This window comes from Nansenia antarctica (genome assembly GCF_963989245.1).
Source record: "Nansenia antarctica genome assembly, chromosome: 5".
In the NCBI taxonomy this organism is placed as follows: Eukaryota; Metazoa; Chordata; class Actinopteri; order Argentiniformes; family Microstomatidae; genus Nansenia; species Nansenia antarctica.
The window spans coordinates 64,366,501-64,393,167 of NC_137690.1; the positions used below are offsets into that span (position 1 = coordinate 64,366,501).

The window sequence follows — 26,667 nt, forward strand, 5'->3', positions numbered from 1 at the left end:
TTCCATATGGTGCTATATCTGCGAGGTATCTCTCTGTAGCTTTCGCCGTATCACTCTTAGTTTTTAGGAAGTACACAGATACTGCACTTGAGTAGTCATCTGTAAAAGCTAGGGCATATTCAAACCCATCTTTGGCTACTGGGTCAATAGGACCAGCCAAATCTGTATGTACAAGTTCAAATGTTTCCCTCGCTTTTGTGTCTGGTTCCCTATTTCTGCTCTGAACGAATTTACCTTGTGTGTGTAGTGACTACATTATGGGTTCATGTTCTCCTCTTACTGTTGGTTGTGTAGTGGGAGGGAACCAGTTCTGGCACTAGGGGCAGAGGGGAGGATTATTAACGTTGCACCTTCCTGTTTAGATACACGAGTTTTGGTAACCATTTTCTGGTCCTGTACTGAGAGTACAAGTTGTTGTTTTGATTAAACAGTTATCATTACGTTGCCTACGTCTTTCCTTTTTCCTCCGGCACTACACTGGTGACCCGACGTGGATTTTTGTTAACGTAATTGTGTACGAAAACCAGCGACGAACATTACAATCCTGCAAAATGTCCGGGCGAGGAAGACGTTCAAACCAGCGGCAGCCATCACCATCCCCTGTCAGGGTAACGCGTGGTGCGCACACTCCCACTCTCAAGCTACCAGAATTCTGGGACTCAACGCCTGCTGCATGGTTTGCTATTGTAGAGGCACATTTCAATAAAAGTGACATCGATGACGACGACGACCGGTACAACCATGCTGTGGCAATGTTGGGCAGCTCCACCGCGGCTCGAGTGGTAGGTTTTTTGTCTGCTCCCCCGACGACGAACAAATATGAGCGCCTCAAGGCCCTGCTTCTAGAGACATTTGAACTGTCCACTGCGGAGAGGGTGCGTCGCCTATTTGCCATGTCGGACTTGGGTGACGAGAGGCCTTCTGCGAGCATGGAGAGGATGCTAAACCTGCTCGGTACAGAAGACCCCATGATCCTCTTCACAGAGCTGTTCATGCGCACATTGCCAGCTCAAGTTAGGATGGCGCTGGCCAACACCGCCATCATGGAGCCCCGCGCCCTGGCCAGGGAGGCGGACCGGTTCGTCTTGGCCATGCCTCAACGGTCCCCCGACCTGCTCGCTCCCGCGGCCGCCCCGCCACCCGACCGTCGCAGGAGAGCGAAGGATGACGCCAGACCTTCTGGCCAGCAGGGTAACGCTGCGGGCCATTGTTTCTACCACGCCACTTTTGGCGCCAAGGCCAAACGGTGCCGCTCACCCTGCACCTTCGGACCGACGGGAAACGGCGGGGCCGGCGCTCAGTAGTGGCCCTGAGCGCTGGCGTCACCAACAGGCTGCTCTTCATACAAGACACCGCCTCTGGTCGCAGTTTCCTTTGTGACACAGGTGCCCAGTGGAGCATCATTCCGGCAGAGAGATCGGATATGGCGAAGGAGGAGCGTGGTCCGCAGTTGGCAGGCGCGGACGGCACACCTATCTGCTCTTACGGCACTAGGGCGGTGGACGTGTGCTTCGGAGGGCAATGTTTTTCGTGGGATTTTGTCATAGCGGCTGTCACATTTCCCCTCCTTGGTGCGGATTTTCTGTGCGCCCACAACCTGTTGGTGGACGTGGGGAACAGGCGCCTGGTCAACTCACAGACTTTCGCTTCATTCGCCTGTACGCAGGGGGAGGCGGTCTACAGCGGGTGGTCCAATACGCTCGCCGAAAGTGACCAGTACCTTCGGCTGCTCGCCGAATTCCCCGACCTTACCAAGCCCACCTTCTCCGCGCCCACGGTGAAACACGGAGTGGAGCACCACATCGAGACCGAGGGGCCTCCCCTCCACGCCAGGGCCAGGCGCCTCAACCCGGAGAAGCTGGCCATCGCCAGGGCGGAGTTTGCGCATATGGAGCAGGTGGGCATCGTTCGGCGCTCGAGCAGCCCCTGGGCGTCTCCCCTGCACATCGTCCCTAAGTCAGACGGCGGGTGGCGCCCATGTGGGGACTACCGCCGCCTCAACGACGCGTCCAAGCCTGACCGCTACCCGGTCCCACATGTCCAGGACTTTTCAGCGAACCTGGCAGGCAAACGCTTCTTCTCCAAAGTGGACCTGGTACGGGGGTACCATCAGGTGCCGGTGCACCCCGAGGACGTCCCTAAGACGGCCGTAATCACGCCATTTGGGCTCTTCGAGTTTCTGCGGATGCCGTTCGGCCTGAAGAACGCGGCGCAGACCTTCCAACGCCTCATGCACTCGGTGCTCCGGGACCTACCATTCCTCTTCGTCTACTTGGATGACATCCTCGTCGCAAGCACCACGGAGGAGGAGCACCTGTCCCACCTCCGGGCCCTTTTCACACGGCTCAGCCAACATGGGCTGATTGTCAATCCGGCGAAGTGTGAGTTCGGACGGAACGCCATCGACTTTCTCGGGCACCGGGTCTCCGCAGAGGGGGTGACCCCCCTCCCCTCGAAGGTAGAAGCTGTCGCTGCTTTCCCGCGCCCCAGCACAATCAGCGAGCTCAAGGGGTTCATCGGGATGGTAACCTTCTACTATCGCTTCCTCCACCACATCGCTCACATCCTGCGGCCTCTGTACGATGCCCAGAAGGGCAAGACTCTGAAGCAGCCGGTGGACTGGACGGCGGAGCGTGTCAAAGCCTTTCAGGACACCAAGGCGGCCCTGGCCCGCGCTGCCATGTTGGCCCACCCCTCGCCCTCGGCACCCACTGCTCTCACCACGGACGCCTCTGACTTTGCTGTGGGAGCGGTGTACGAACAGTGGGTTGGGGACGCCTGGCAGCCTCTTGCATTCTTCAGCCGCCAGCTGTCTCCCAGAGAGCAAAGGTACAGCACATTCGACAGGGAGCTCCTCGGGCTGTGGCTTGCTGTCAGACACTTCCGTTTTTTACTGGAGGGCCGCGAGTTTACGGCCTACGTGGACCACAAGCCACTCACGCACGCCATGTCCAAGGTGGCGGAGCCGTGGTCCGACCGCCAACAGCGCCAGCTCGCCTACATATCCGAGTTCACCACAGACATCCAGCACGTTGCTGGGAAGTCCAACCAGGTCGCGGATTGTCTCTCCAGGGCGGTGGTTGGTGCGGTCCAACTGGGTTTGGACTACGCGCGCATGGCTGCAGACCAGGCCGCCGACCCCGCCGTCCAGGCTCTCAAGTTGTCGGACACAGGACTGCGCCTAGAAGAGGTGGTTTTCGGTGACGCAGGGGCCACGCTCCTGTGCGACGTCTCCATGGGTCAGCCACGACCGGTGGTCCCCGCCAACTGGAGGCGCCCCGCCTTCGAGGCGATACACGGCTTGTCTCACCCTGGTAGGAAACCGTCCTCACGGCTGGTGTCAGAGAAATTCGTCTGGCATGGGCTCAAGAGGGATGTGAGGGCCTGGGTTGACACGTGCATCGCCTGCCAGCGCGCCAAGGTGCATCGACACGTCAAGGCCCCCCTGGAGCAGTTCTCTGTGCCTGAGCGGAGGTTCGATCATGTAAACGTGGACCTGGTAGGGCCGCTGCCCCCCTCGCACGGATACACCTATCTCTTTACCATGGTGGACAGGACGACTCGCTGGCCGGAGGCAGTTCCGCTCTCCTCAACGACAGCCCCCGACCTGGCCCGGGCGTTCATCGCGGTGTGGGTCTCCCGCTACGGCACCCCTGCTGATCTCTCCTCTGACCGTGGCTCACAGTTTACTTCAGAGCTGTGGGCAGCGGTGGCGGAGAATCTGGGGGTCAAGCTCCACCGCACAACCGCCTATCACCCGCAGGCGAACGGGCTCTGTGAGCGTTTCCATCGATCCATGAAGGCCGCCCTTCGAGCCAGCCTCACGGACAGCGACTGGCTTGACAAGCTGCCGTGGGTCATGCTGGGGCTCAGGACAGCGCCTAAGGAGGACCTCCAGTCGTCGTCCGCTGAGCTGGTGTTTGGACAGCCGCTGCGGGTCCCCGGTGACTTCATTCCCAAGTCAACGGAGCCCTGGTCCGCCGCCGCTCAGCGCGCCTCCCTGCTGGACAGCGCCAGGACCTTCGTCCCGGTCCCGACTACGCAGCATGGTGTCCCTACTTCGAGGGTGCCCCCGGAGCTGCACTCAGCGAGGTTCGTTTTCATTCGTCATGATGGCCACAGGACTCCACTACGTCCTCCTTATGACGGGCCTTTCCGTGTCATCGAGGCCGGAGCCAAGAACTTCATGGTTGACATGGGGGGTAGGCCTGAGTGTGTGTCCGTTGATCGCCTCAAACCGGCCCACTTGGACCTTGAACTGCCCCTGGACTTGGCCCTGCCACCGCGCAGAGGCCGGCCTCCAGTCCTACCTCCCCTGCCGCGCCCTGGCCATTCCCCCCTCCGACCCCGACAACCTCCCGCACCTCCTGACTTTACCTACGATCGTAGGGGCCGGGCCATACGCCCTCCTCGCCGTGAGGATTTCCAATATTGAGGTGAACACTGGGGGGGCTGGTGTAGTGACTACATTATGGGTTCATGTTCTCCTCTTACTGTTGGTTGTGTAGTGGGAGGGAACCAGTTCTGGCACTAGGGGCAGAGGGGAGGATTATTAACGTTGCACCTTCCTGTTTAGATACACGAGTTTTGGTAACCATTTTCTGGTCCTGTACTGAGAGTACAAGTTGTTGTTTTGATTAAACAGTTATCATTACGTTGCCTACGTCTTTCCTTTTTCCTCCGGCACTACATGTGCATATTTCACAATTCATTTTAGTCTTATCAATTTTACCCTTTATCTGCATTCCCTTTACAACATTCTGTAACCTGGAAACATCATCATAATTACAGTGCCCAAGAATTGTGTGCCCCGTTTGGATAATTATATTATTATTATTATTATATCATCATAACAGCCGTTACATGAATCATCATTCATACAGGTGCATCACTCACAGTGTTTAAGTAGTAGAGCCGGTTGTGTTCTTTAATGTCGAATTTCGTGCCACTCTTGTGGATGAGTTCGTCATGTCCATGTTTGAACCTTATTGAAGCTCCGTTGGCGGTAGCTGCTTTTACCGAGAATATCTCTCGTGGGTAAGATGGTATCAGGAGTGCGTTCCTCAGCGCGATTCACCAGGTTCACCTCTGCGTCGCCCATTTTGATCATCGCCACGCCGCTTGTCCTGGTGCCATCCGCCAACTCGATGAAGTGCTTCTCTGGCTGAAACGTGTCGTCGAACTTCTTGAATTTGTGTATGTCCGTTATTATGTGTGACGTTGCTCCGGTGTCCACCGAAGTGTCCCGTCTCTCCGCAGTTGAAGCACATGGCGTCGAATCCTGTAGTCCGCTGTCTCCCTCGGCCGTCGGAGGCACTCGCTCTCATCACATTGTCCTCCTCAGCACGATACTTTTCGGTGTCCCCGAAACTTCTGAGCTTTGTCTTTCATAATTCGTAATTTCTCTCGTCTCCATCAAAGCACAGTCTCTAGACCATCTGCTTCCTCCTACTTCACGCCTGGGCTGGGCCCATAACCTGTTGACGGTGTGGAAGCCATGCTTGCTAACTGTCTCTAATCAACAAATACACGCGACCACTCACATCGGTGGTTTTCAGGAAAGAGAAAGATTTATTTGCCGCTCTCACATTTATAGACATGAACGTAATTAACATACGTGAACCTGCGTATGACAACACACAGCGTGAGTATGCAAATGAGGTCAACATATGCAAATGAGGTTCGCGCAGTTCATCGAAAAACAACTCGTTGGGGTTTGGCTAATATCGTTAGACAAGCTTGTCCACAACCCAAAAAACGTCTCTCACCAACGTTAATCGAAGTTTCGGGATATATTTCATCGACACATTAACTTGCACATTGACTGCAGCCCGGCTGCCTTGTTGCAGACGCTCCCGTGGATTTCAGCGTGCAACGTCAAAAATTACTGTCATGTGATCTCCAGGGTTGCCAGATTGGGCGGGTTATCACACTGGTCTGGAAAAAAAAGAAATTGGGCGGTTAGGGCTGAATAAATAGCATTGTGTTCGCCCATAAACGTGCATACGCGAATTTTCCCGCGTACATTTTGGGATTTATAAAAAACTTTGCTGTGAAACTGTGCGCACCTCTACGCACACTGGGACCCATGCGTACGCCAGAAACAGGAGAAATGAGCAACTGCAACTCCGCAGGCAGAAGGATGAGACTGGAGAAACACTTTGAAATGGATACCATTTCCACCAACATAAAACTAAATATTACCTCTTGTCTATCACATATGAAGGAGTGCACACAAATAATATACGTGCACACTGCACATATCTTATTCGCCCTTGTCCTGTACGCATCACACTGTACATATATCTTTACTGTACGTATCATATTGATATTCATGCAAATATATACACTTTTTACATTCATATTCATTGCACGTAGCGTGAGGCTGGACATGAACAAATTGACCACCATCCGCATTGACTTCACAGTAAACAAAGAAATTAAATACAATGGTAGATATCTGTTTTTGCAAAACAACCCCTCAAATATTGTACGGTTTAATCGGGAATCATATTTAATTGGGTTTGTAATTCTTAAACAATACTTGGATGATATTAAATTATCATATTCTGATGCCGTTTTCGATGCCTCAGTCAGGCAGATACGACTGCACAGTTTCATATTGTTATGTTTGTTGTGCACCGTTAATGATAATGGCCCTGTCATTTCCAATCAGGGTAATTACCACACTTAAGGTGTGAAGAGAGATGAAGCCTGAAGAGATCGGTCTTCAGTTTACGACGGAAGATAGGCTAGGTGTAATGTGGAAATTGTAGAATGGACTGCCATTTTATATTAGGGATGCAACCTCAGCAAATATTTGTCTGACTAAGTCAAGACTAAAAACCCATCTTTTAATATTGCACTGCAACGTTTGCAGGAAAAGTGCTATACAAGTAAAAGTTATTATTATTATTATTGTTATTATTATTATTATTTGCACAACTGTGTGTCCATTGTCTATTGCAAGTCTTAATCCAACTTCATTGTAAAGTACAACATATAGGGAATACATGGTTGCATGTTTGCCCATGTACAGCACAGTTCATCCTCAGAGGTATTGGCAAGGAGGACGACACTAACAGTCAACAGTCTGGAACCCCACTCCTTCTGCTGGAGGCTGATGGTGCGTAACATGTGTGTGTAACATCTCTGTGTACTGTCTGAACACACCAGGTATTTATTCTGTGAGGTAAAACTTAATTCCTCTAAATCTCTACAAAGCTACCATCAGATTCTTAATTACGGGAAGATCTCACCCTGTGATTATTGACTGTTCTCCAGCATAATTATTACAGCTCTTTCACAGTATAATCATAGTCTGGTAATGAATACCAGCTCATTAAATTAATCAGGCCAAATTATTTGTATAAACTTTATTTGGATATGTCAGTAAATTCAACAATATGATAATTGCAGGTTTGATCATCCAATGGATCGATGATATACATTGATAGATAGATAGATAGATAGATAGATAGATAGATAGATAGATACATACATACATACATACATACATACATACATACATACATACATACATACATACATACATACATACATACATACATATAGACAGAGCCTGACTTTTTGTTGCTGTTGTTTTTTTTCCGATCTCATGACAACTGCTTAAAGATCTAATCCAGGAACGCATAGGAATTTCATTCCTACTATTGTCCATTATTGTATATTAGATTTCTTTGGAGGAAGGTTGTCTCTGAACATATAATAGCTGCTGGACAGTTTAATAAATAAACACTTTGAAGTCCAGTTACCTTGTCATGTTGCCAGGCAACATACAGATGCTCTTAGAGAGCCCATTAACATGTATCACTACACATGAATCCCTAATGCCTCTAAAGTCTACTCCTCTTCAAAGGGTGAAGCTCATTCCCCTCCATCCCCTCACTTAAACCAGCTGATACTGTATGTAGTCATCTTAGCTAAGTAATCGTTTAATCCTTCATTAAGCAATAGGATTAATCTTCAAGACTGAAAGCTTAAATGAATACCCCCTATTGTAGGCATCAGAATTATTCACAGAGTTTTGCCAATTATGAACAACATAGAATAATAATATAATATTATTATTATATTATAGTATAACAATGAAGTATAATAATCACTTAGCTTCATGATCTCAAATACATTCCTCGTGAAATGTAACCATACAAAATGCATTTTAAGATACAGAAATCTCATGTGTCACTCCATCTGACAGTCTCAATCTCTCAATCTCTTTTTGTAAGACTCTCACCCATGTACCTCAGGTTCGTATTTGTCAGGGTACAGGTATGCAAGGTTTGCTGTGTGGGTGGAAAGGTTCTTGTTATGGTTTTGTGTGTGTGCAAATGTTTTCATTAATATGTGTGAGCCCTCTTGCTGTTCTAAACTATTAGACAAAGACATTCAAAGACATTTGATGTGGAAATCCCAGTCTACAATAGTTTTACATCATCTAATGGAAAAGGCATATAATTATAAGGTAATTATCAGATGTGCTTGCTTGTATGCACTGCTTCCCCTCGAACAGGAGGTACAGGACCCCGGCCGCTAAGACAAACAGACTGAAGGACAGCTTCTACCACAGGGCCGTCAAGGCCCTGAACACAGAAAAGGCCTAAGTTCTGGGCCCAGGACAGTCCGGACGGATTGTATGGCAGCTAGTGCTGAGGCACAAACATGTACATTTTCAAGCCTGCAAACTGTGACACTTTAAAATAATGTGAAAAAATACTTTCTTGTGAAATATGACAACCCTAGTTGACTATCTGTGCAGTATAGTACAGTGGATTGTGTACATAGCCTCTATTGATGTAAACCAGCTCCTTACCTTCTTGTGATTTTATGCATCTATGCTTTTTCCAAAATGTGTTTCTTTTTCCTTTCCTAAACACCAGGGGAGCCTCCCCTCCTAAATTTCGTTGTTTGGTACCTGTACTGTAGCAATGACAAATAAAGTCTATCTATCTATCTATCTATCTATCTTCTGTTTAGCTTCTCCATGCCCTTGTGGTGCTTATCAAGCACTTAAGTGCTTATCAAGGGTTTGCTAGCTTTCGATTGAGGTATTACAGGCATAATTCTGATGGAATATCATTTTGGATAGGCTTTGTAAGTACCTAAGAGCACTGGGTCACTGGGTAGAGCTCTGTAGTTTAGGTCGGACTCTGTGACTTGTTTCACTCGGTGGGTGTGGCTAACCCCAACAATTGGTGCTTAAAATCTCTTGCATGACAACTACAGTATGATATCCAATAGACAATGTTTTCATTAATATATTCTCACAGATAATGTTGTTGTTTTTTACAGGTGTGTTAAAATGGGCTATTCATTCATTAAAAATATTCATTTTTACAAAATGAGTATGATTACAGTGCCTCCCTGTGTTCATGTATGAACACTGCAGGTTAATGTTAACATGTGTGTGTGTGTGTGTGTGTGTGTGTGTGTGTGTGTGTGTGTGTGTGTGTGTGTGTGTGTGTGTGTATTTGTCAAACAAATATTTCAACAACAACATTAGACAGAAAGAAGAGAGACGCTGCTTGAATCCTCTGAGTTTCTTTTGGAATAATCGTTCTATGAGCCAAAACGGCCTAATGTATTCTCTCTGAAATCAGGGCCTCATATTCCTAATCTCCTTAATGACGAGAAAGAGAAAGACAAATGTTTTGCCTAATTTGCCTAATACTATTTCCAAAGCACTTGTTTCAAATTGTCAACTAACCCTAACCGTGGTGTTGATTAGTTAGTCAGACATGTTTTTGCTGGGCTCGATCAACAATGTTGTAACTACTGCCCATGCCCATATTAATTACAGCCCCACAACTCGTGAATTTAGAATTATAAGGTTCTATCTCCGTTTAGGGCAGTTCAGAGATATTGAGCGTCAAAGTGTTTACATTCCATTATGTTTTGTGAGATGGAACATTTGTATTTTATGAATTACTAACTCAAAAATGTCAACATTTTAAAAATAACACCACACAGGCATTAATCAACACCTAATGGATCAGATTATGTAAAAAACTCAATTTGGACAAAAAAGGAGATAGAACCTTATAATTCTAACGTCACGAACTGCCGAGAAACACTTCGTTGGAGTTTGGCGTCATCTGCTGGTGGAATTCGGAATTCTAAATTGCGTCACACAACTCCAGAGAACGCGTATCCTCCTCGTTTCCTGAAACTGAAGTATTTCTCAGTTGAAACGTCAATGGACGTATTTAGTGGCTTGCCCGCTCCGGAGGGTTTATCACATGTACTTTTATAGAGTGGTGTCATCTTAGAAAGTCATAGATAAAGTTGTGAAGTAGCTTAAACAAAGTCTTCGACTTTCTTGCTGGCTGGCAGAAACGTCCAGTAACGTCAAGATGGACCAGGCGTCGAGCCGATACCAAGCGGTGAGTCAAAACAACTGACACTTGCCTGCTAATGTGGCGCTATAATAAACCAGAATCATCTCAAACAACAATACATTATCTTATTATCTTACACAGGACTTGCTGTCGACCTTATATATATATATATATATATATATATATATATATACCTTGCCAGCCAACCAGAAACGTATCTTTCTGTCCCCTTAACACGATGACAGACAGCAACGATTGTCTTGACAGTTAGCTACGTATGCTAGTTAGTTAGTTAAATAGCTAAAGCAATGTTTCTACTGCTGTCACTTTTACATTAGCATGCTTAGCTATAGCTTAGCATAACCTAGCTAGCTAGCCTTGTGCTAGCACTGTGTTGTCGTAGCTAAGCTAACAGCTAACCGGGCCTTACCTTTAGTGACCGCATATAGCTGCTTAGCTCTATAGCCAGGCAGTAGTGTTCATACGGGCTAACGGGGAACCAGAGGGCGTTAGATCCATCTCACCACTACCGCATAGCTGGTTAGCATAGCTGGTTAGCCCAGCTAGCGACGCGTTAGCTTAGCTGCCGTTTTGACACTCCGTTTTCACTGGCTAAGATATGAGCTAGGATTGCACGGTGGTGTTTTAACGTTAGCTTAGCTAGCATAGCAAGCTACTGGCACGACTTCTGTTTGCTGTCATCACTCACAACCGCCTATGTTACTGTTAGATATGTTATAAATGCCTGAAAATGTTCATGTGAACAGTCTCTCTTCCCGTAGTTTTTTTAGTCGTTAAGGGAATAGCCAATAAGGGAAAATGTATTCTGACCTAGTCAGATTTAGGAGGTAATTGACAAGTGACACTGGCTCGAAGTGTCAAACACCTGACACTGCTGATAGCTAACTCCAAAGTTAACTGGTTCCAATTACGCAACTACTCATACCAGGGAAAGTATTACAAGTTGATAAATCAATTTTGGGAAAATCAAGACCCTTAATAAGTATTCAAAAGTCTTATCACGATTTTTATGAGGTCTTGAATTTTGTAGGTATTTTTCTGAATTAGACTCTGTCCAAAGAGTTTGAGTCCTAAAAACGTTTAGTAAAAGTTTGTGAATGAATTAGTTTTGATTAAAAAAACAAAGATGAACCGGAAATTGTGTAGTATGATAGTGGTCTAGACTCTAGTCTATTGCAAACTAAAACTGTTGAGTTAAAGGTGTCACTGATGTAAACGGTTACAGCTCGAAGTGGCGGTGAGGTCTGGAAACATGTTGACAAGGTCTTTAAAAAGTCTTAGAAAGGTATTGAAATTAACCTCAAGATTCCTGTATATACCCTGTGATAGCTCACTACAAAGTTAACTGCTTCCAGTTACGCAACTAACTCATACACATGTATTACTCGTCTAGGCATACTTTACCATGTTTATAAACATGATACTGTTTCTTCCAAGTATGACCTGACCTGACCTGACACACCAGATTACCAGTCCAAACTGGTCTTGCAACAATCCACAATGCTATGTGATAAGGTTTCATAGTATCATCTAGTGTGGGTGTCCAAGGTTCACTGAGCTCTGGTTTAGCAAGTCCTGTTTGTTTTGTTTACCCAGTTACAGAACCCTTTTCTACTTGTAATGCAGTCTTGCTTGCTAGCTGGCTAGGCACATTATGTATTTATAAAACATTTTTCATGAATCAGTCTTAGAATTGTGTAGTCTTAGTCCCGGTCAAGTCAAAGTTTTGCCATTGTAGCTGTTAGCCTTTAGCAATAACTATCCAAAGTGTGTTGGTGCATTATCCCACATCAGCTGTTACACCAGGGAAAGTAGCCCACATTTTGTGACTTTTTTATTTCACCCTTGATTTACAGAACTTTCAACCACCACACACATCCTGCCTCTTCACTGCAGTCAGTTGCTAGGCAACTGTGGTTTTTGCTTCAGTGTGTCATAACTTTGTGAAGTTTTAGGTTAAATGTATAACAGCACTGCTGAAGTTAGGTTGAAAGGTTGTTGTAAATTAAGCAAGGCTGAACTCCTACTAGTACGCTACATACGTCATGATGCTGAACTTATTGTGTTCCAAGCCACAAGGTTAACCCCGGTCATTTGACGAAATGCAAAGCCACTAGACTAGACCTATCTCTTTCATGAACTGCAATGCCAAAAAAAACATTTAGCTGTCACTGCTAAACTCTTCTATATATCAGCAGAATGAATTGTTAGTTAATGTTAGACATAATGATTCACATAATGTAAGGATCTGTGATCATAAGCATGTTGGACTAAATGTCTCGCATATGAAGATCAAATGATTTTGACAGCAGTCTTTCTGTAACGCATTACTCATATTTCTGTTTCTCGTGACAATGTTCTCTTGAAACTGTAGCTATGCTTGCAATCAAATAACATCATTATGGGATGACATTATGGCTGCATTTACACCGCAGGTCGTAATGCCTAGTTCCGATTTAGTGCCTATATCCGTATGTTCTTTTTTTTACTTTTGTGACCCATTAAATGACCCATATCTGATACCTGTGCTTACACTCGCAACACTTGAAACGACCCACCTGCGACCCACATGCGTACATCGAAAACGAAAGTAAACAGACAGCCAGAACTTGCAATGGACGCAAACAAGACAGAAATGATCATCCCTTTTATAGCCTATATGTTATAATATATAGCAATTGCTTTCCGAAATATGTTTAGAGGTCTGCAAAATATTGCGCACATTTTAAGGTGGAGATGAAAGAGGACTTCACTGTTGAAGTGAGTGAAACTCGGGTCAAACGTCATCAGTGTTTGTGTGTAGAAAGGAGCTGTGAGTGTATTACTAACTTGGGTTGCCAAGTGGTTAACACGGTCTTGCCTCTACCTCTCATTCTCAGTTACAAAATGAGGACGACTCTTCTGAGGCCTCCACCAGCGCCCAGCCGTCCACATCGTCCCAGGCCAGCCCTGTCCCGGAGCCAGCCCTGCAGGGAGAGGCTGAGGCCCCACCACCCCCCTACACCAGCATTGTCCTGGGAGCCACTGCCGCCCCAGGTACAGAATTAAGCTATACAGTAGGGGGGCGGCTGTGGCGCAGGAGGTAGAGCCGCCGTCTAATGATCGCAAGGTTGGCAGATCTGCGGTTCGAGCCCAGGCTGGCCACATGTCGAAGTGTCCTTGGGCAAGACACTGAACCCCAAATTGCTCCCAGTGAGTAGGCCGGCGCCTTGCATGGTAGCTTACCGCCATTGGTGTGTGAATGTGTGGGTGAATGAGATTCCGTTGTAAAGCGGTTTGGATGAAGGCGCTATATAAGTGCAGTCCATTTACAGTAGGGAATTGCAGGGTAACTCACTATATGATAACCGTATGATAGTTTGCCCCCCGATACCGATAGTATCACGGTACAACGATTGTGCGATAATAAATCCATTGTAAGACAATTCATCAACGATACATGACGATATCTGTGTTTACTGAAGGAAAAATCCCACCAAGATATCCTGAGGCTACAGCTGCAGCAGAACATGCGTAACGTGCATACATGTGACTAGGGATGTTCCGATACTGATATCGGATATCGCCGCGATATTGGTCCTGAATGCTGGATCGCGGATCGCACCAGAAAAAAAAAAGGCTCCGATCCGCGTGCCCGATCTGGCGTGTCACTCAAGTGACGACAACAGTAGTAGCCAGTGGTCACATGCATGATTTGGTCGCATTTGCGAGTGAATATATTTCTGTGCAACTTGGAAATACATTCAATCGCACCAGTGCGACTACTGCTGAACTACTGTCATGCGCAGTCAAACTTATGTGTATAAGCGATGAGGGAATAAAAACTGAACAGAAACGCGTGTCGCAGAAATGCTTCACGGGTGTCCTATATGCGCTTAAAATGCGCATAATGGGTATATTGGATACAGCTTCCGGTTTCATTACAAAGAGGTTAACCCTATATGTGCCTGACGTCTAACAACATTCAAATGACTCTAACTTCATATTTTTTCGGATTTCAATGTATGACACATCATTTGAAAGCTTATGATCCGTAGTTCCAATCCACAACACGTCGCATTTGTTGCTTTAATAAAGGCTGGCAGTCTTTAATTTAACTGTTGTTGGTGTGGACTATATACTGGGGAGGTATTTGTTATTATTCAGGGGTCAAAAAATGTATACAAATATCGGATCGGTATCGGTATCGCAGATACCCGAAGCCCAGGTATCGGTATCGGTATCGTGGGATCGGGACATCCCTACATGTGACTGACAGATACGCCCAATACACTGACACACACACACACAGAAAGATCATCAGCTCATCGAATATGAAGTATAATCAGCTACTACAAGTACACAAGAGTAGAGTACACATGGAACCGGGAACGCGCATACAGCACTAAACAACATCCGTAGAATATAAACTTGTGACTGACAGTCACATACATACACTAGGGATGGACGGTTTCCAATTATTGAAACCGAAAAACCGTCAAAGACTAAAACTGCGGTTTTCTGGTTAACCGGAAAAAAAAAAAAAAAAAAAACGCCAATTTCAAATAATTGAGCCCTACTGCTACAATACACTCGTGTCGAACACCATTAAAACACCGTAAGCACAGTCGCAACACATTTAGGCTACTTAGTTTCACAAATATAAGTGGAAAGGCAGACTTTTGTAAGCTACACCATACATGAAAACACATGAACACTTAACACACCAGCTCCGCTGATCCAGGGTGCACGCCTGCACGGAAGATCATCTCTTGGAACAGCGTCTTCATTGAATGAACTGCTTTCTCAATATCTTGGTTCTTAGACAAAGTTTCAGCTGCTGCTCAATGTATTTAAATATTTGAATACTGCTCAATAATCACTGAAATATTAGACTTAGAATTATGCAGTGAACATACTTAAAGCTTTTCATAAAAACCACATGCCGCGAGACTGACTCGTCCTGAACTGTCGTAAGTCAATCAACAAAGAATGCCCCATCAAAATAAAAGTGCCCATGGTAGAGCTGTCAAAATAGAGCTTTCAAAATAAATGTACTAATACAGATAGAGATAAATACAGAACTACCTTTGCGTCACTAAGTGACCGCGTATCTTCTGAGACATGCGTTCTGTCATCACTTTCAGTAGCGCCTTCACACACAGTGGCGCTGTGCACAAACACTCTTGATCCGTATAGCTCTTGTTTTATTATATTGTGGTTTAGTAAATACTGCACTTGGAGTTACATTCAATGCATGATTTGTGCTATAGAACATAAATAAAGTTTGATTGATTGATTGATATCAAATCAAATGACATTTTATTTCTATAGCGCATTTCTCACAAAAGTGACCCAATGCGCTTTACAGAGAGCAGCGAAAATTATCTTATTAAATGTAAGCGAGTAATTGTAAAAAAAAACTTTCCTATCTACCAATAACTGAAGGCAACTATCTTTCCCATAGAGTGATTCGTTACCCTTAAATATAATCCCAATTAGATATTAATCCTCAGTTATTCTTCACAATTGACCAAACCTCTCACTCATTGCGCGGCAGATTCAGACTGTATCATTGTTATTTTCACACACGACAAACATGTGACATGTTCCAGTTTTATTCTTTGAGCAACATAGAATATACAATAGAATAGAAAACGTAAACAAAAACATCTATAAATATAAATACAAACGAGTGCAAATTGAGTGCAAGCAGGTAAAACAATTGTGCAAAGATATCACTGATCACATTCATTCTAATTCTAATTCACAACCTATGGCTAATAACTAAATAACAAAAACTGGCAGTAACAAAAAATGAGCATAAAAGCTATTAAAGGCTATTAAATAGTCCGTTAATCGAGGTTCTTCGCAAGAAACACGAGCATGTTCACCTTTTCAGGATTCAGCTGCGCTCGGAACGGACTTACAATTTTGCCTGCTGCGCTGAACACCCGCTCTGAAGGTGAACTTGTGACACACAGTGGCGCTGTGCACAAAGTACACTCTTGATCCGTATAGCTCTTGTTTTATTATATTGTGGTTTAGTAAATACTGCACTTGGAGTTACATTCAATGCATGATGTGTGCTATAGAACATAAATAAAGTTTGATTGATTGATATCAAATCAAATCACATTTTATTTCTATAGCGCATTTCTCACAAAAGTGACCCAATGCGCTTTACAGAGAGCAGCGAAAATGATCTTATTAAATGTAAGCGAGTAATTGTAAAAAACCTTTCCTATCTACCAATAACTAAAGGCAACTATCTTTCCCATAGAGTGATTCGTTACCCTTAAATATAATCCCAATTAGATATTAATCCTCAGTTATTCTTCACAACTGACCAAACCTCTCACTCATTGTGCGGCAGATTCAGACTGTATCATTTTTATTTTCACACACGACAAATATGTGACATGTTCCAGTTCCGGTTTCAGACGGTTTTGATAAAAAACCGTTTCTAATTTTAGAAACCCCGGTTTTCGGTTTAACCGAAAAACCGTCCATCCCTAACATACACACACACACACACACACACACAATGAAAGATCATCAGCTCATCAATGCGAAGTAGGCCTACATGAGAGTACACGCACAAAACCGGCTGACGTTACTCATTAACTGTTTAGTAAAATCAGTGTGACAAAAAGCAGGAATTATGTTTTTTATTCATTCACTTTGTTGTCGCTGGTTGTGAAAAATGAAACAAACAATAATTTAGTACTAGCCTTTCTTTCTTACTCTTAGCTTAGTGTCTCTAACATACACACACACACTGAATGCAACTTGTCCATGTGTGCCTGCCATCATTCATACAAAATAAAGTGCCAAAAGGCTTAACTGCCCAGAAAGCAGGACTTGTTTAGAGGAAGGACTACGTATACAACACTGGAATAGCCGTTTCAGTGAATTATTTTTGACACAGTATTTCATATCTTGCTGCCAGTGTTTGCAGCATCCGGCGGAAACCTTTGTTTTCGGCTACACTGTACGGGCGAAGGTCCTTGCAGATAAACCCAGCAATAGACTTGGTAAATAGTCGTAGCCCTCGGGGAGTTAAAAGGAAGCCTTGCTCACCTCCGTTCTACAATGCGCGTGCGCAGGTTTTTTTAAGTATACATTTTTTTTATAGCGATATTTGGTGACGTGGAATCGATAATCATATCGCAAGAGGCCACACGATACGATAATCGTTGTATAAATATTTTGTCCCACCCCTAGTTCACTTTAGGAATGCACTGAAAGTTCGGGCACCGAAATTATTTGATCGAAAATAGCAATAAAAGTACATTCGGTGCTCGGCCGAATGTGTGAAAAGACCGAATGATTACCGAATACGAGACTTTTTTTTTAATGACGCGATTAAACGCTGCAAGCAACCCATGCTGTTCTATGAATAAGATGAGCATTGAGTGATGACTGCCTACTGCCAAGTCATATAATTACAGCAAACATTTAGGCAGTTCAGCATCAGTGGAGGCTGGTGACTTCCAGAATTGAGGAGGCCAATTTTTTTCCCGCTTGCTCGCTTCACTCGCGATGGAATGTTCCCTGTTCTTCTTATCTGTCTTTGTTAAAAATTATTAATTTGTGTTTGGCGGTACTGAAGGGATTGGGACACTCTCAGGATGGTGGATGAAGCAGCTTTTATTGCCTGCACAATGGGTCATCAAATAAACAAAACAATTGACATGAATCTCTGGTCCGCCTGCAGCAGCTATTGTCCCTTCTGCTCAGGCTCACAACATTCACCACAACATACTACATACAATCAATGACATGTCAAAAGCACTCAAACACTATGTCAATCAGACACACAACATACAATTCGGAACAATACTTCATCCATTTCTAATATTTATCCTGCAGAACAGCACTCATACACGCGTGTGGCGGAAAAAGGTACTACACGGAGGCCAGGCCTCCTGCCCACCCATTTTCAGTGATTTGGCCAATCACATATTGCCATGAAAAAAATTGCATTACATTGACTTCTATGAGAAACCACTTTTCTAGGGGAGGCCTGGCCTCCGTGTAGTACCTTTTTCCGCCACACGCGTGTATGAGTAATAGAAACGGATAGGGATTCTGGCCTGTAGGTGCTTTACAATTGCAATATTGGGTTTTAGCCATGGAAAAGATTTATGAACGAAACGGAAATAATATTAATAAATAATATGAATATAAAAAAAAAAAAAAATGTGTTTTTTGTTAAATAAATAAAAATTATAAAATATAATTATTGCTTTTTTAAATCTCTCTCTCTTTCAAATTATTGGGGAGGCCAGGCCTCCTCCACCTCTATGGAGGAGCCTCCACTGTTCAGCATCTGTTCTCTGAACGACAATGAGAGGCACATTCCGACATTAAGACTTCTTTTTAGTTTTTGCGACATCAAAATAAAAGCGTGGGTTGGCTGTGTTTCTGTGGTGTTTTGTGAGGACTGCCAAAATGCCAATAAAATATGTTTACAAAAAAAAAAAAAGTGTAAGCTAAGCAATCACTGGAAACTGATGATGGGATCACTGTGTTATGTGACAGCTGCTGCTGAAAGGGTTGGCAGCCGAATTAATGTTCAGACTTTTATTTAGCAAAATGTAAATACATTTGAGTGTTGTTGAAAATAAATGACACACTCGCTAGTCAACTAACACAGCTTGTTTTGTGCGCCTGTAAACAATGAAGTAGTACAGTTAACTAGGTAGTAGTCGGGATTACTCACCGAATCCATTGCATTGCAATATTTTCGCTTGACTAGCGAGTCTGTGATGTGATTTTCAACAACATAGAAATGTATTTCCGTTTTTCTAAATAAGTCTGTTTTTCAAAATAAAAGTCTGAACATTTTGATTGGTGACTTTTACCAGCCGCTGTCAGAATTTGAAATTATTCATATGAAAGAATCTTTCATGAAATTAGGAAATATTAGGCAACATAAAGTATATACAATTTCAAACACGTACTTTTGATAATTATCATTTTACATTTTACATGAATAAGCTAAATAAATAAAAAACTGCCGGTATGTATTTGGTATTCGGCCAATCGTTTCCTTAATTTCGGTTTTGGCTTCGACCAAGAATTTGTGCATCCCTAGTTCACATGACTCAAGAAATTGGGCAATTCTCTTAGTATATTTGATTACATTGAATAATCATTTGATAGATGTTGAAGTTTTTCGTTTTACAGGATCCATCTTCACCTGTCTATTTTGTCCTGTTCTAATGGCCCTCTTCCCTGTTGACATCCTACAGAAAGCAGTTTCCAGTGTGATTTCCCCGTGCCACCCCCCTACAGTGTTGCAACCTCATTGCCCACCTATGATGAGGCTGAGAAGGCCAAAGCAGCAGCCATGGCCCTCTGTCCTGTAGAGGTATTGCCACGGGTAAGGAAAAGCTCACGCACAAACCACAGACATCTACAGGTGTAGCCTGAAGAAATGGGTCTTTGCAGTTTACGCCGGAGAATAAGGAGTGACTGCAGTCCCCCCTTGCTCAATGTAACAATGTAAACCTTTTAATGGAAATAATGAATCTGTCAATCATAGTCATGTTTTTATACACATTTCACCTTTAAGTTAGGCTGCTATAGTTTGAGCAGTGAAGTGAATGTCAGAGATCAGTCATACCAGTCCGTGGTATGCCAACATCGTCTTTGTGGTCAAAGCAGGGGAAATGTTATATTTGCTTTGGTTGCTCAGCAACTCAAAAACAAGAAGGAACTTTTTAAGTCAAACAACCCATGTCAGTGTAATACACATTGAGCAGTAAGAGGCCATCTGACCTCTGTCATTTTGTCAACCTTTTAATGCAGTGTTTTTTTCTCTCACTTGAGCAGGAGGATGACTTCACTCCTAGAGATGACTTCAGTGATGCTGATCAGCTGAGAGTGGGGAATGATGGGATATTCATGCTGGCCTTTTTCAGTGAGTTAACTGGCCCTCATGTTGATATTGATACTTGAGTCGTAGAGAGCAGGGGGGTATTCCACGTACGTTGATTAGTATATTCGCGATTAAAAGGAAAGCCTCGTTCAGGCAACTCTCGATTGTGATTCAAGCCTAAAGTGATTCCTTGAATGAGAATCAGGCTTGTGTCATCATTGTTCACAGAAATTCTCGATTTGGGCGCGCGCCCGTAGGGAGAACGAGCCCAGAAGAGCCGATTGTCGAAAAGAAGATACTAGACTGGAAAGTGACAGCGTAGGGCTTCTACTTATTGAACTTCATGAAGACGAAAAATAACTGTCAGGTCATCACGATGGCATAGTGGTATTAACTGCTGCCATAATATCAAAGTGTTGTTTTAAGACGGGGGTTCAAATCCTGCTTCTGACATACACTTTTTACTGCATTTCGTTATCTAATGCTTATACTAACAATAAAGTTGAATCTAATCTAAAAATGTATGTATAAAATGATGGTATAGGCTAATTTACGAGAACTTAGAATGGTGTTTGAAGCCTTTCTGACTAATAAATGATGTTCTTCTAGTAGTAGTATGAACATTTGTTTTTTTTCAATATGCCCGCTGGAGGGGTTTGTAGGAATAGTAATATGGGTCTGGTCGTCAGGATGATTTTGATATACGGATAACATCTGACTGTGGTTATCTATTAGTAATACTGCAATTAGTTATTTTGAACGGTTGAAAAAAGGTTTTCTATAGCAATTCTATAAGCTGTTGTTGTAGGTCTAGTTGCTTTCTCTGGTTTCACCACAAGGTGGCAACATTCAGTCTCTTTAATTGAGATCTTTGGAAAACAACATGATCCCTCCCAATAGGAATGCAGGAGGGAAAGAAGAAAAAAATATGTTCTCTTGCTGCTCTCAGTGTGTTGAATCAGTAACTAAGCATGTATTAGTGAAGGGCATGGCTTTTGTAACTTGCACAGGTTTCATAACATGTTCTAATCTGCTGAACATTGATTGACTGTGCAGGTGTACGTTTAACCACAATTATCAATCCTATAGAACTTTGCTCAAGACCTTGTAAGATAATCATAATGACATGCTTGTGTTTGTCTCCAAACAGTGGCCTTCCTGTTCAATTGGATTGGGTTCTGTCTGTCTTTCTGCCTGACTAACACCATTGCTGGTCGATATGGGGCAATATGCGGCTTTGGCCTCTCCCTCATCAAGTGGATTCTTATTGTGCGGGTATGTACAGGTTAAAGCTTTTCTTAATGGGGCTCTAAGTCTCATATTGTGTATTGTCATTTTAGCCTCTACAAAGAATGCATACTTCAAACATAAATGTTACTTACTGTCATCTTTAGCATTTCATACGTTCTACTTAGTTACTTAACTTTACATGACTGAAGATGGTCAATTAGTTAAATGGTGTGCAAAAATAAATAGCTAGTTATCACAGCGTTGCCTATGTGCTGCTGTTGCAGGAAGCAGATGCATGCTACGGCTTGTTTCTAGAGATGTGAGGAGGACACCTAGAGCAGGAGCCAGTGAGCTCTGACATCAATCAAATCCCTGTATAATTGACACAGGAAGAGCAACCCCTGACCCTCCCCTGTCATTGGGAAAGATAATTTCTTTTAGCCTCAGGCTCTCAGTGGAGTTGAGATGGAAGTAGGCCCAGTCACTAGTGTGGATTGCCACTCCCACTGTATGTTATGCAACACTGTAGATATGGGCCTTGGTATTGCCAACTCAAGTAATCACAGTTACTGCACTAACATTTCCGGAAATATTTTGGGCTGGAGAAAAAGGCACCCGTAAAAAAGGCACCCAATATATTACTTCGGGTCTGATGCTAACGTAAATGAGTATTTCTAACGATAACCAAGACTAGGGATGCTCCGATCTGGATTTTTGGGGCCGATACCGATCACCGATTTTTTTCCTCAAGATCAACCGATACCGATACCGATACCGATTTTTTTTTAAATACATAACTGTAGGCCTACTGACTGGATAGCCTACATATTTTTTGCTTTTTAGACAAAAGTTTTGATCCATTAGGCACCAAGCAAACGCAGACCCATTTTTATGGCATAGTAAAGGTCTGGCCTATCACCCAGTTAGGGCCTGAAGCCCAAGTCAGTCGATATGGCTGTATAAAAGACATCATAAACGTGGCCTTCATGGTTTACATACTGTTACGTCCTCCTATGTTTTCTGTTCAGTTATCTGTCTTCCCCAGGAAAAAAAAGAAAGAAAAAAAAAGATCGTTTTTTGCGATCGGCCATTTTTGCCGATCACCGATTGAGTCATTTGGAGTGAAGTCGGCCGATTTAAATCGGTGGCCGATAAATCGGAGCATCCCTACCAAGATGATCAAATCTTGTTTTAGTTACTTATCATCAACTGTACATTTTTTTCCACAGTTCTCTGACTACTTTACTGGATACTTCAATGGGCAGTATTGGCTCTGGTGGATCTTCCTGGTCCTTGGTAAGTTTGATCAGTATTGTATGCTGCACTTAGTATCGTTGTCCACATACTCCAGGTATAAGTTGTTACTTTGTAAGATTTACATTACTTTCCATACCAATGCTTACTTAGCTCAAGGTACAACATGAAAAGTGTTTTTGAACAACCTCTTTTACCATGTTGGTAATATGCAGCAGATGTATCTCAACAGATACAGTATATCTCAACAAATTAACCAACTACCCTTAGAGCATGTTACACATCTACACCATCTGCTGGCCAGTTTGAGTTGCTCATGTTCTTCTTACATTTATTTTAAGCCTGCAAAGATGAAACAGTGCCTATAGAAAGTCAACATAACCCTTAACTTTTTCCACATGTTGTTGTGTTATAGACTCAATTTAAAATGTATTAAATACATAAACATTTTCATCAATCCACACACAATACCCCGTAATGACAAAGTGAAAACAAGTTTAGAAATTACTTCAAATGTATTCAAATTGAAACACAGACATCTTTCACTCTTTCATAAGTATGTATACCCTGCATATGACACTCTTAAAATTAGCTAAAAAGCTAAAATGTCATCAACAAATCACTCAATAAGTTGAATTGAATTGAAATGCAATGAACTTTTTGCAATGGACCCATTAAAACATATGCTTGGGTTCTCCTCACCGATGGCAGGCAGCTCATGGAGTGTAGTGTCTATGAAGACATGATGTATTCTAATGCTAGGCATAGAGGCATAGAATGTGGGGATGATTGGGATGAAATTCTATTAACTTGGACTAGGACTAGCGCATCAGTACTTGCATAGTGTGAACAGGTCAAAGACATAATGTACATTAATGAATTATTCTCTATTACCAGGTCTCCTGCTCTTCTTCAGAGGATTTGTGAACTATCTGACAGTGCGCAACATGTCAGAAAGCATGGCTGCCTCCCACAGAACGCGCTTCTTCTTTCTCTACTAACGGTAAAAGAAGACCGTATTACGCATACTGAGGATGTCAACTTAGATATTTTCATTACAAATGTATCTGATCCTACAGACAATCAAGTATTGTAACATCACTTGTCATGAATGTGTTAGTACAACATACAAAAAAGTATATTTTTATATAATATAACTTATCTCTCCATTTCATTCACTTCAGGTTTTCATACCAAACATTCCTCCTAAATGTGAAATTGTTTGATTTGCTACCCCTCAAATGACCAGGACAACAGCCCACAGTGAAAAAAAAGGAGGGAATAAGGAGGAACAAGTGCATCTTTTCTGCCAAAGTCTGACCTCTTCATTAAAGCAAAAGCAAAAAGAACTGACTCGCCACTCTTTCAGAAGTTAATATAGATTAACCAAGCTCCTGTTTAATAGTGTTTTCGGCTTTGTTCAGCTTACTTTGATTTACATGTATTTCTATCTACCCCTGGTATTGTCATAACCTGCTTGATATCCCAAATATTGTTTCTACGTCTTACTAGGAGCTACTACAGTAGCTGGGTCTACCTGTTGTAGGTCTACTTGGAATGTATGAGGATATGTACAAATACAGTATGCATCCAAGAGGTCTTATGCAATTGTGTACTTTCCTAAAGTGGATGTTCAATCTTGTGATAATGATGAGTTGGATAGTATTGTATTACTTTTACAGTAGACCATCAAAGCTCTATTAGGCCCGATCCCAATTCACCCCGACGGCTCTGTTTTGCGTGTTCACGTTTAGGGTAGGGGTGTTCCAATTAATGTTTCCAACGAGGGGCAGGGGGAGGGCTTTCCAAGGCTCCGTCTGGAGATTTTTCAGGACCACGTTCGATTCGGAGTCATAACCCTACCTCCCAGGATGCATTGCGAATCATCTACAGAAATCAGATTTTGCTCTAGGCAATGCGGAAGACAACCAGAAATGTCATTGCTTGTAATTACTTGCTAATAAAGATTTGAAGAAAGAAAAAAAAACGCTATTATGAGGATGTGCTGTGCCTATGCTTAACATAGAAATACACCGTTCCAAAGTCCAGCGCACTTCAGCCAAGTTTAAGATCTGAGGGTTTTGGTGCTCAGTAGTAGAGGACAATAATAGCAAAACTATTACCTGGGCACTTCCATTAGACTACCAAAGCATATCATGTAGCTGACTAACGCTGTGGACAGCGTCTGTTTCTCCAGCGTTCCTGTCACATCGGATTTCGGAAAGCCATAAAAATAAATCTGCACTCCGTGTTTAATGGTATCTATTAAGGCTAATCTGTGCATGATACTGGCACATTTTGACATATTTCATTTCGCATTTCCCCCCTTTAATATAAACATTTAACTAAAGTTCATCTGCAAAGTTGTTGTCCTATATCAGTGCAGACTGGCAGGGTAGGAGCACAGGTTGATAGCCTACAGAGCACCGTTATTCTGTCATGGTCTGATAATGAAGCATTGTTATTTTTTATTTGATAACTTGTTTGTTCGAGTGATAGCGTAAAACATAACTTGTGAATGAATCGCAAGTGTCAATGCTTTTCTATGACACTAGTGATGATGTATCATGATCTTGAAGGGTTGTCCCATTTCAGAGGGAAAGATTTCAGCCACTACGCCTTGTGGCTCTGTTCAGAGCGGCTCTGTTCAGAGTCCTTGGCTCCAAAGCAAGTGGCGCTCCAAAACGAGCCGTAGGGGTAGGAAAGGGAATCGGGATCGGGCCTTAGTCTATTAGAATTTGTGTCTATTTTCCCAGGACTTCTGCCCTGATTTAATTGTCTTTGGTATTAAAATTTGCTTGACTTTTTTTTCATGATTTGATCCTGAAACTGTATCCAAGCTTATGCCAATTAATGATATTTGCACTTTTTAAGAACCTCTATGAGTTGTGAATTGCTTACTTGTTGTAGTGTGTAGATGGATACTTTGTCGATCAGTTTTTAACTGGAATTTGTATTTATCCCAACAGGATATTTGCCTTTTGCACTTTTTGTTATTTCTGAAATAATGTCATTGTGGGTAATTTTTTGATTATTACTATTAGCCTAAACTGAAATTGTAAGTATTGTCAAACCTCTTTAATGCTCGAATTATGCCATTTATTGTTCAATAATGTTTCAGAAAACCTCCTCAGCAATATAAAGATCTTTAATTATAACTTAGATGCATGATTAGTCAGGCTGAAATAACACATTTCACATGGAGCAAAGTAATAAGTATTCTATGTATGTTTGTAAAGACTACCAAACTATTTTTGTCAGGAATGATTCTTGGAATATCTCCAGTTCTTAGAGATAATAATGTGTGCTTGTTAACTCTAATAAACTCTCAAGTCTTGCGAAATGCCAATAAAGTTCAAAATGCACCCTGTGACTGTCTCCTGTGTGATCTCATTTTGTTTAGGTTATCATTTGCCCTTGAGAGCCCAGGAGGGCTATGATTCTCCTTTCCTTTCACCACTATACATAATATTGATAACCCTATGTTATAGTTTTGTTCATTAATATGTTCTTTTACTCTTTGGATAGTATCCAACCAAATCAATACTCTGAAAAGTCTGCAAAAACTGAAGAGCTCCCTGTTTGCAGTACTGAAGGTCCTCTTCTGAATGCTTTTTGAAGCACCCCCAGATTATCACCGATCCTCCACCAAATCTCACAGTAAGTGAATGAATGAATGAATGGTCTTTATTGTCATTGCTATAGTACAGGTACCAAACAACGAAATTTAGGAGGGGTGGCTCCCCTGGTGTTAGGAAAGAAAAAAAACACAAGAAGGGAAGGAGCTGGTTTACATAAATAAAGGCAATGTACACTATCCACTATACTATACTGTACAGATAGACGACTAGGGTTGTCATATTGCACATAGTGTTATTGCACATTCATTTAAAGTGCGAGACACTGTGGCTTGTAGGCATCTCCAGATCTGTGTCT

At 43.0% G+C, this 26,667-nt stretch overlaps 1 protein-coding gene across 1 annotated transcript; it reads left to right on the plus strand.

The window, feature by feature from the left end:
• The first annotated feature begins 10,190 nt into the window (after positions 1–10,190).
• On the plus strand, positions 10,191–26,101 carry ndfip2 (Nedd4 family interacting protein 2). Its single transcript, XM_080532126.1, has 8 exons — positions 10,191–10,403; positions 13,259–13,415; positions 19,619–19,749; positions 20,202–20,289; positions 21,398–21,522; positions 22,707–22,773; positions 23,629–23,734; positions 23,916–26,101. The coding sequence occupies exons 1-7, from the start codon at positions 10,374–10,376 to the stop codon at positions 23,730–23,732; spliced, it is 702 nt and encodes a 233-aa protein (XP_080388252.1). The 5' UTR covers positions 10,191–10,373; the 3' UTR covers positions 23,733–23,734; positions 23,916–26,101.
• Positions 26,102–26,667: the final 566 nt, after the last annotated feature.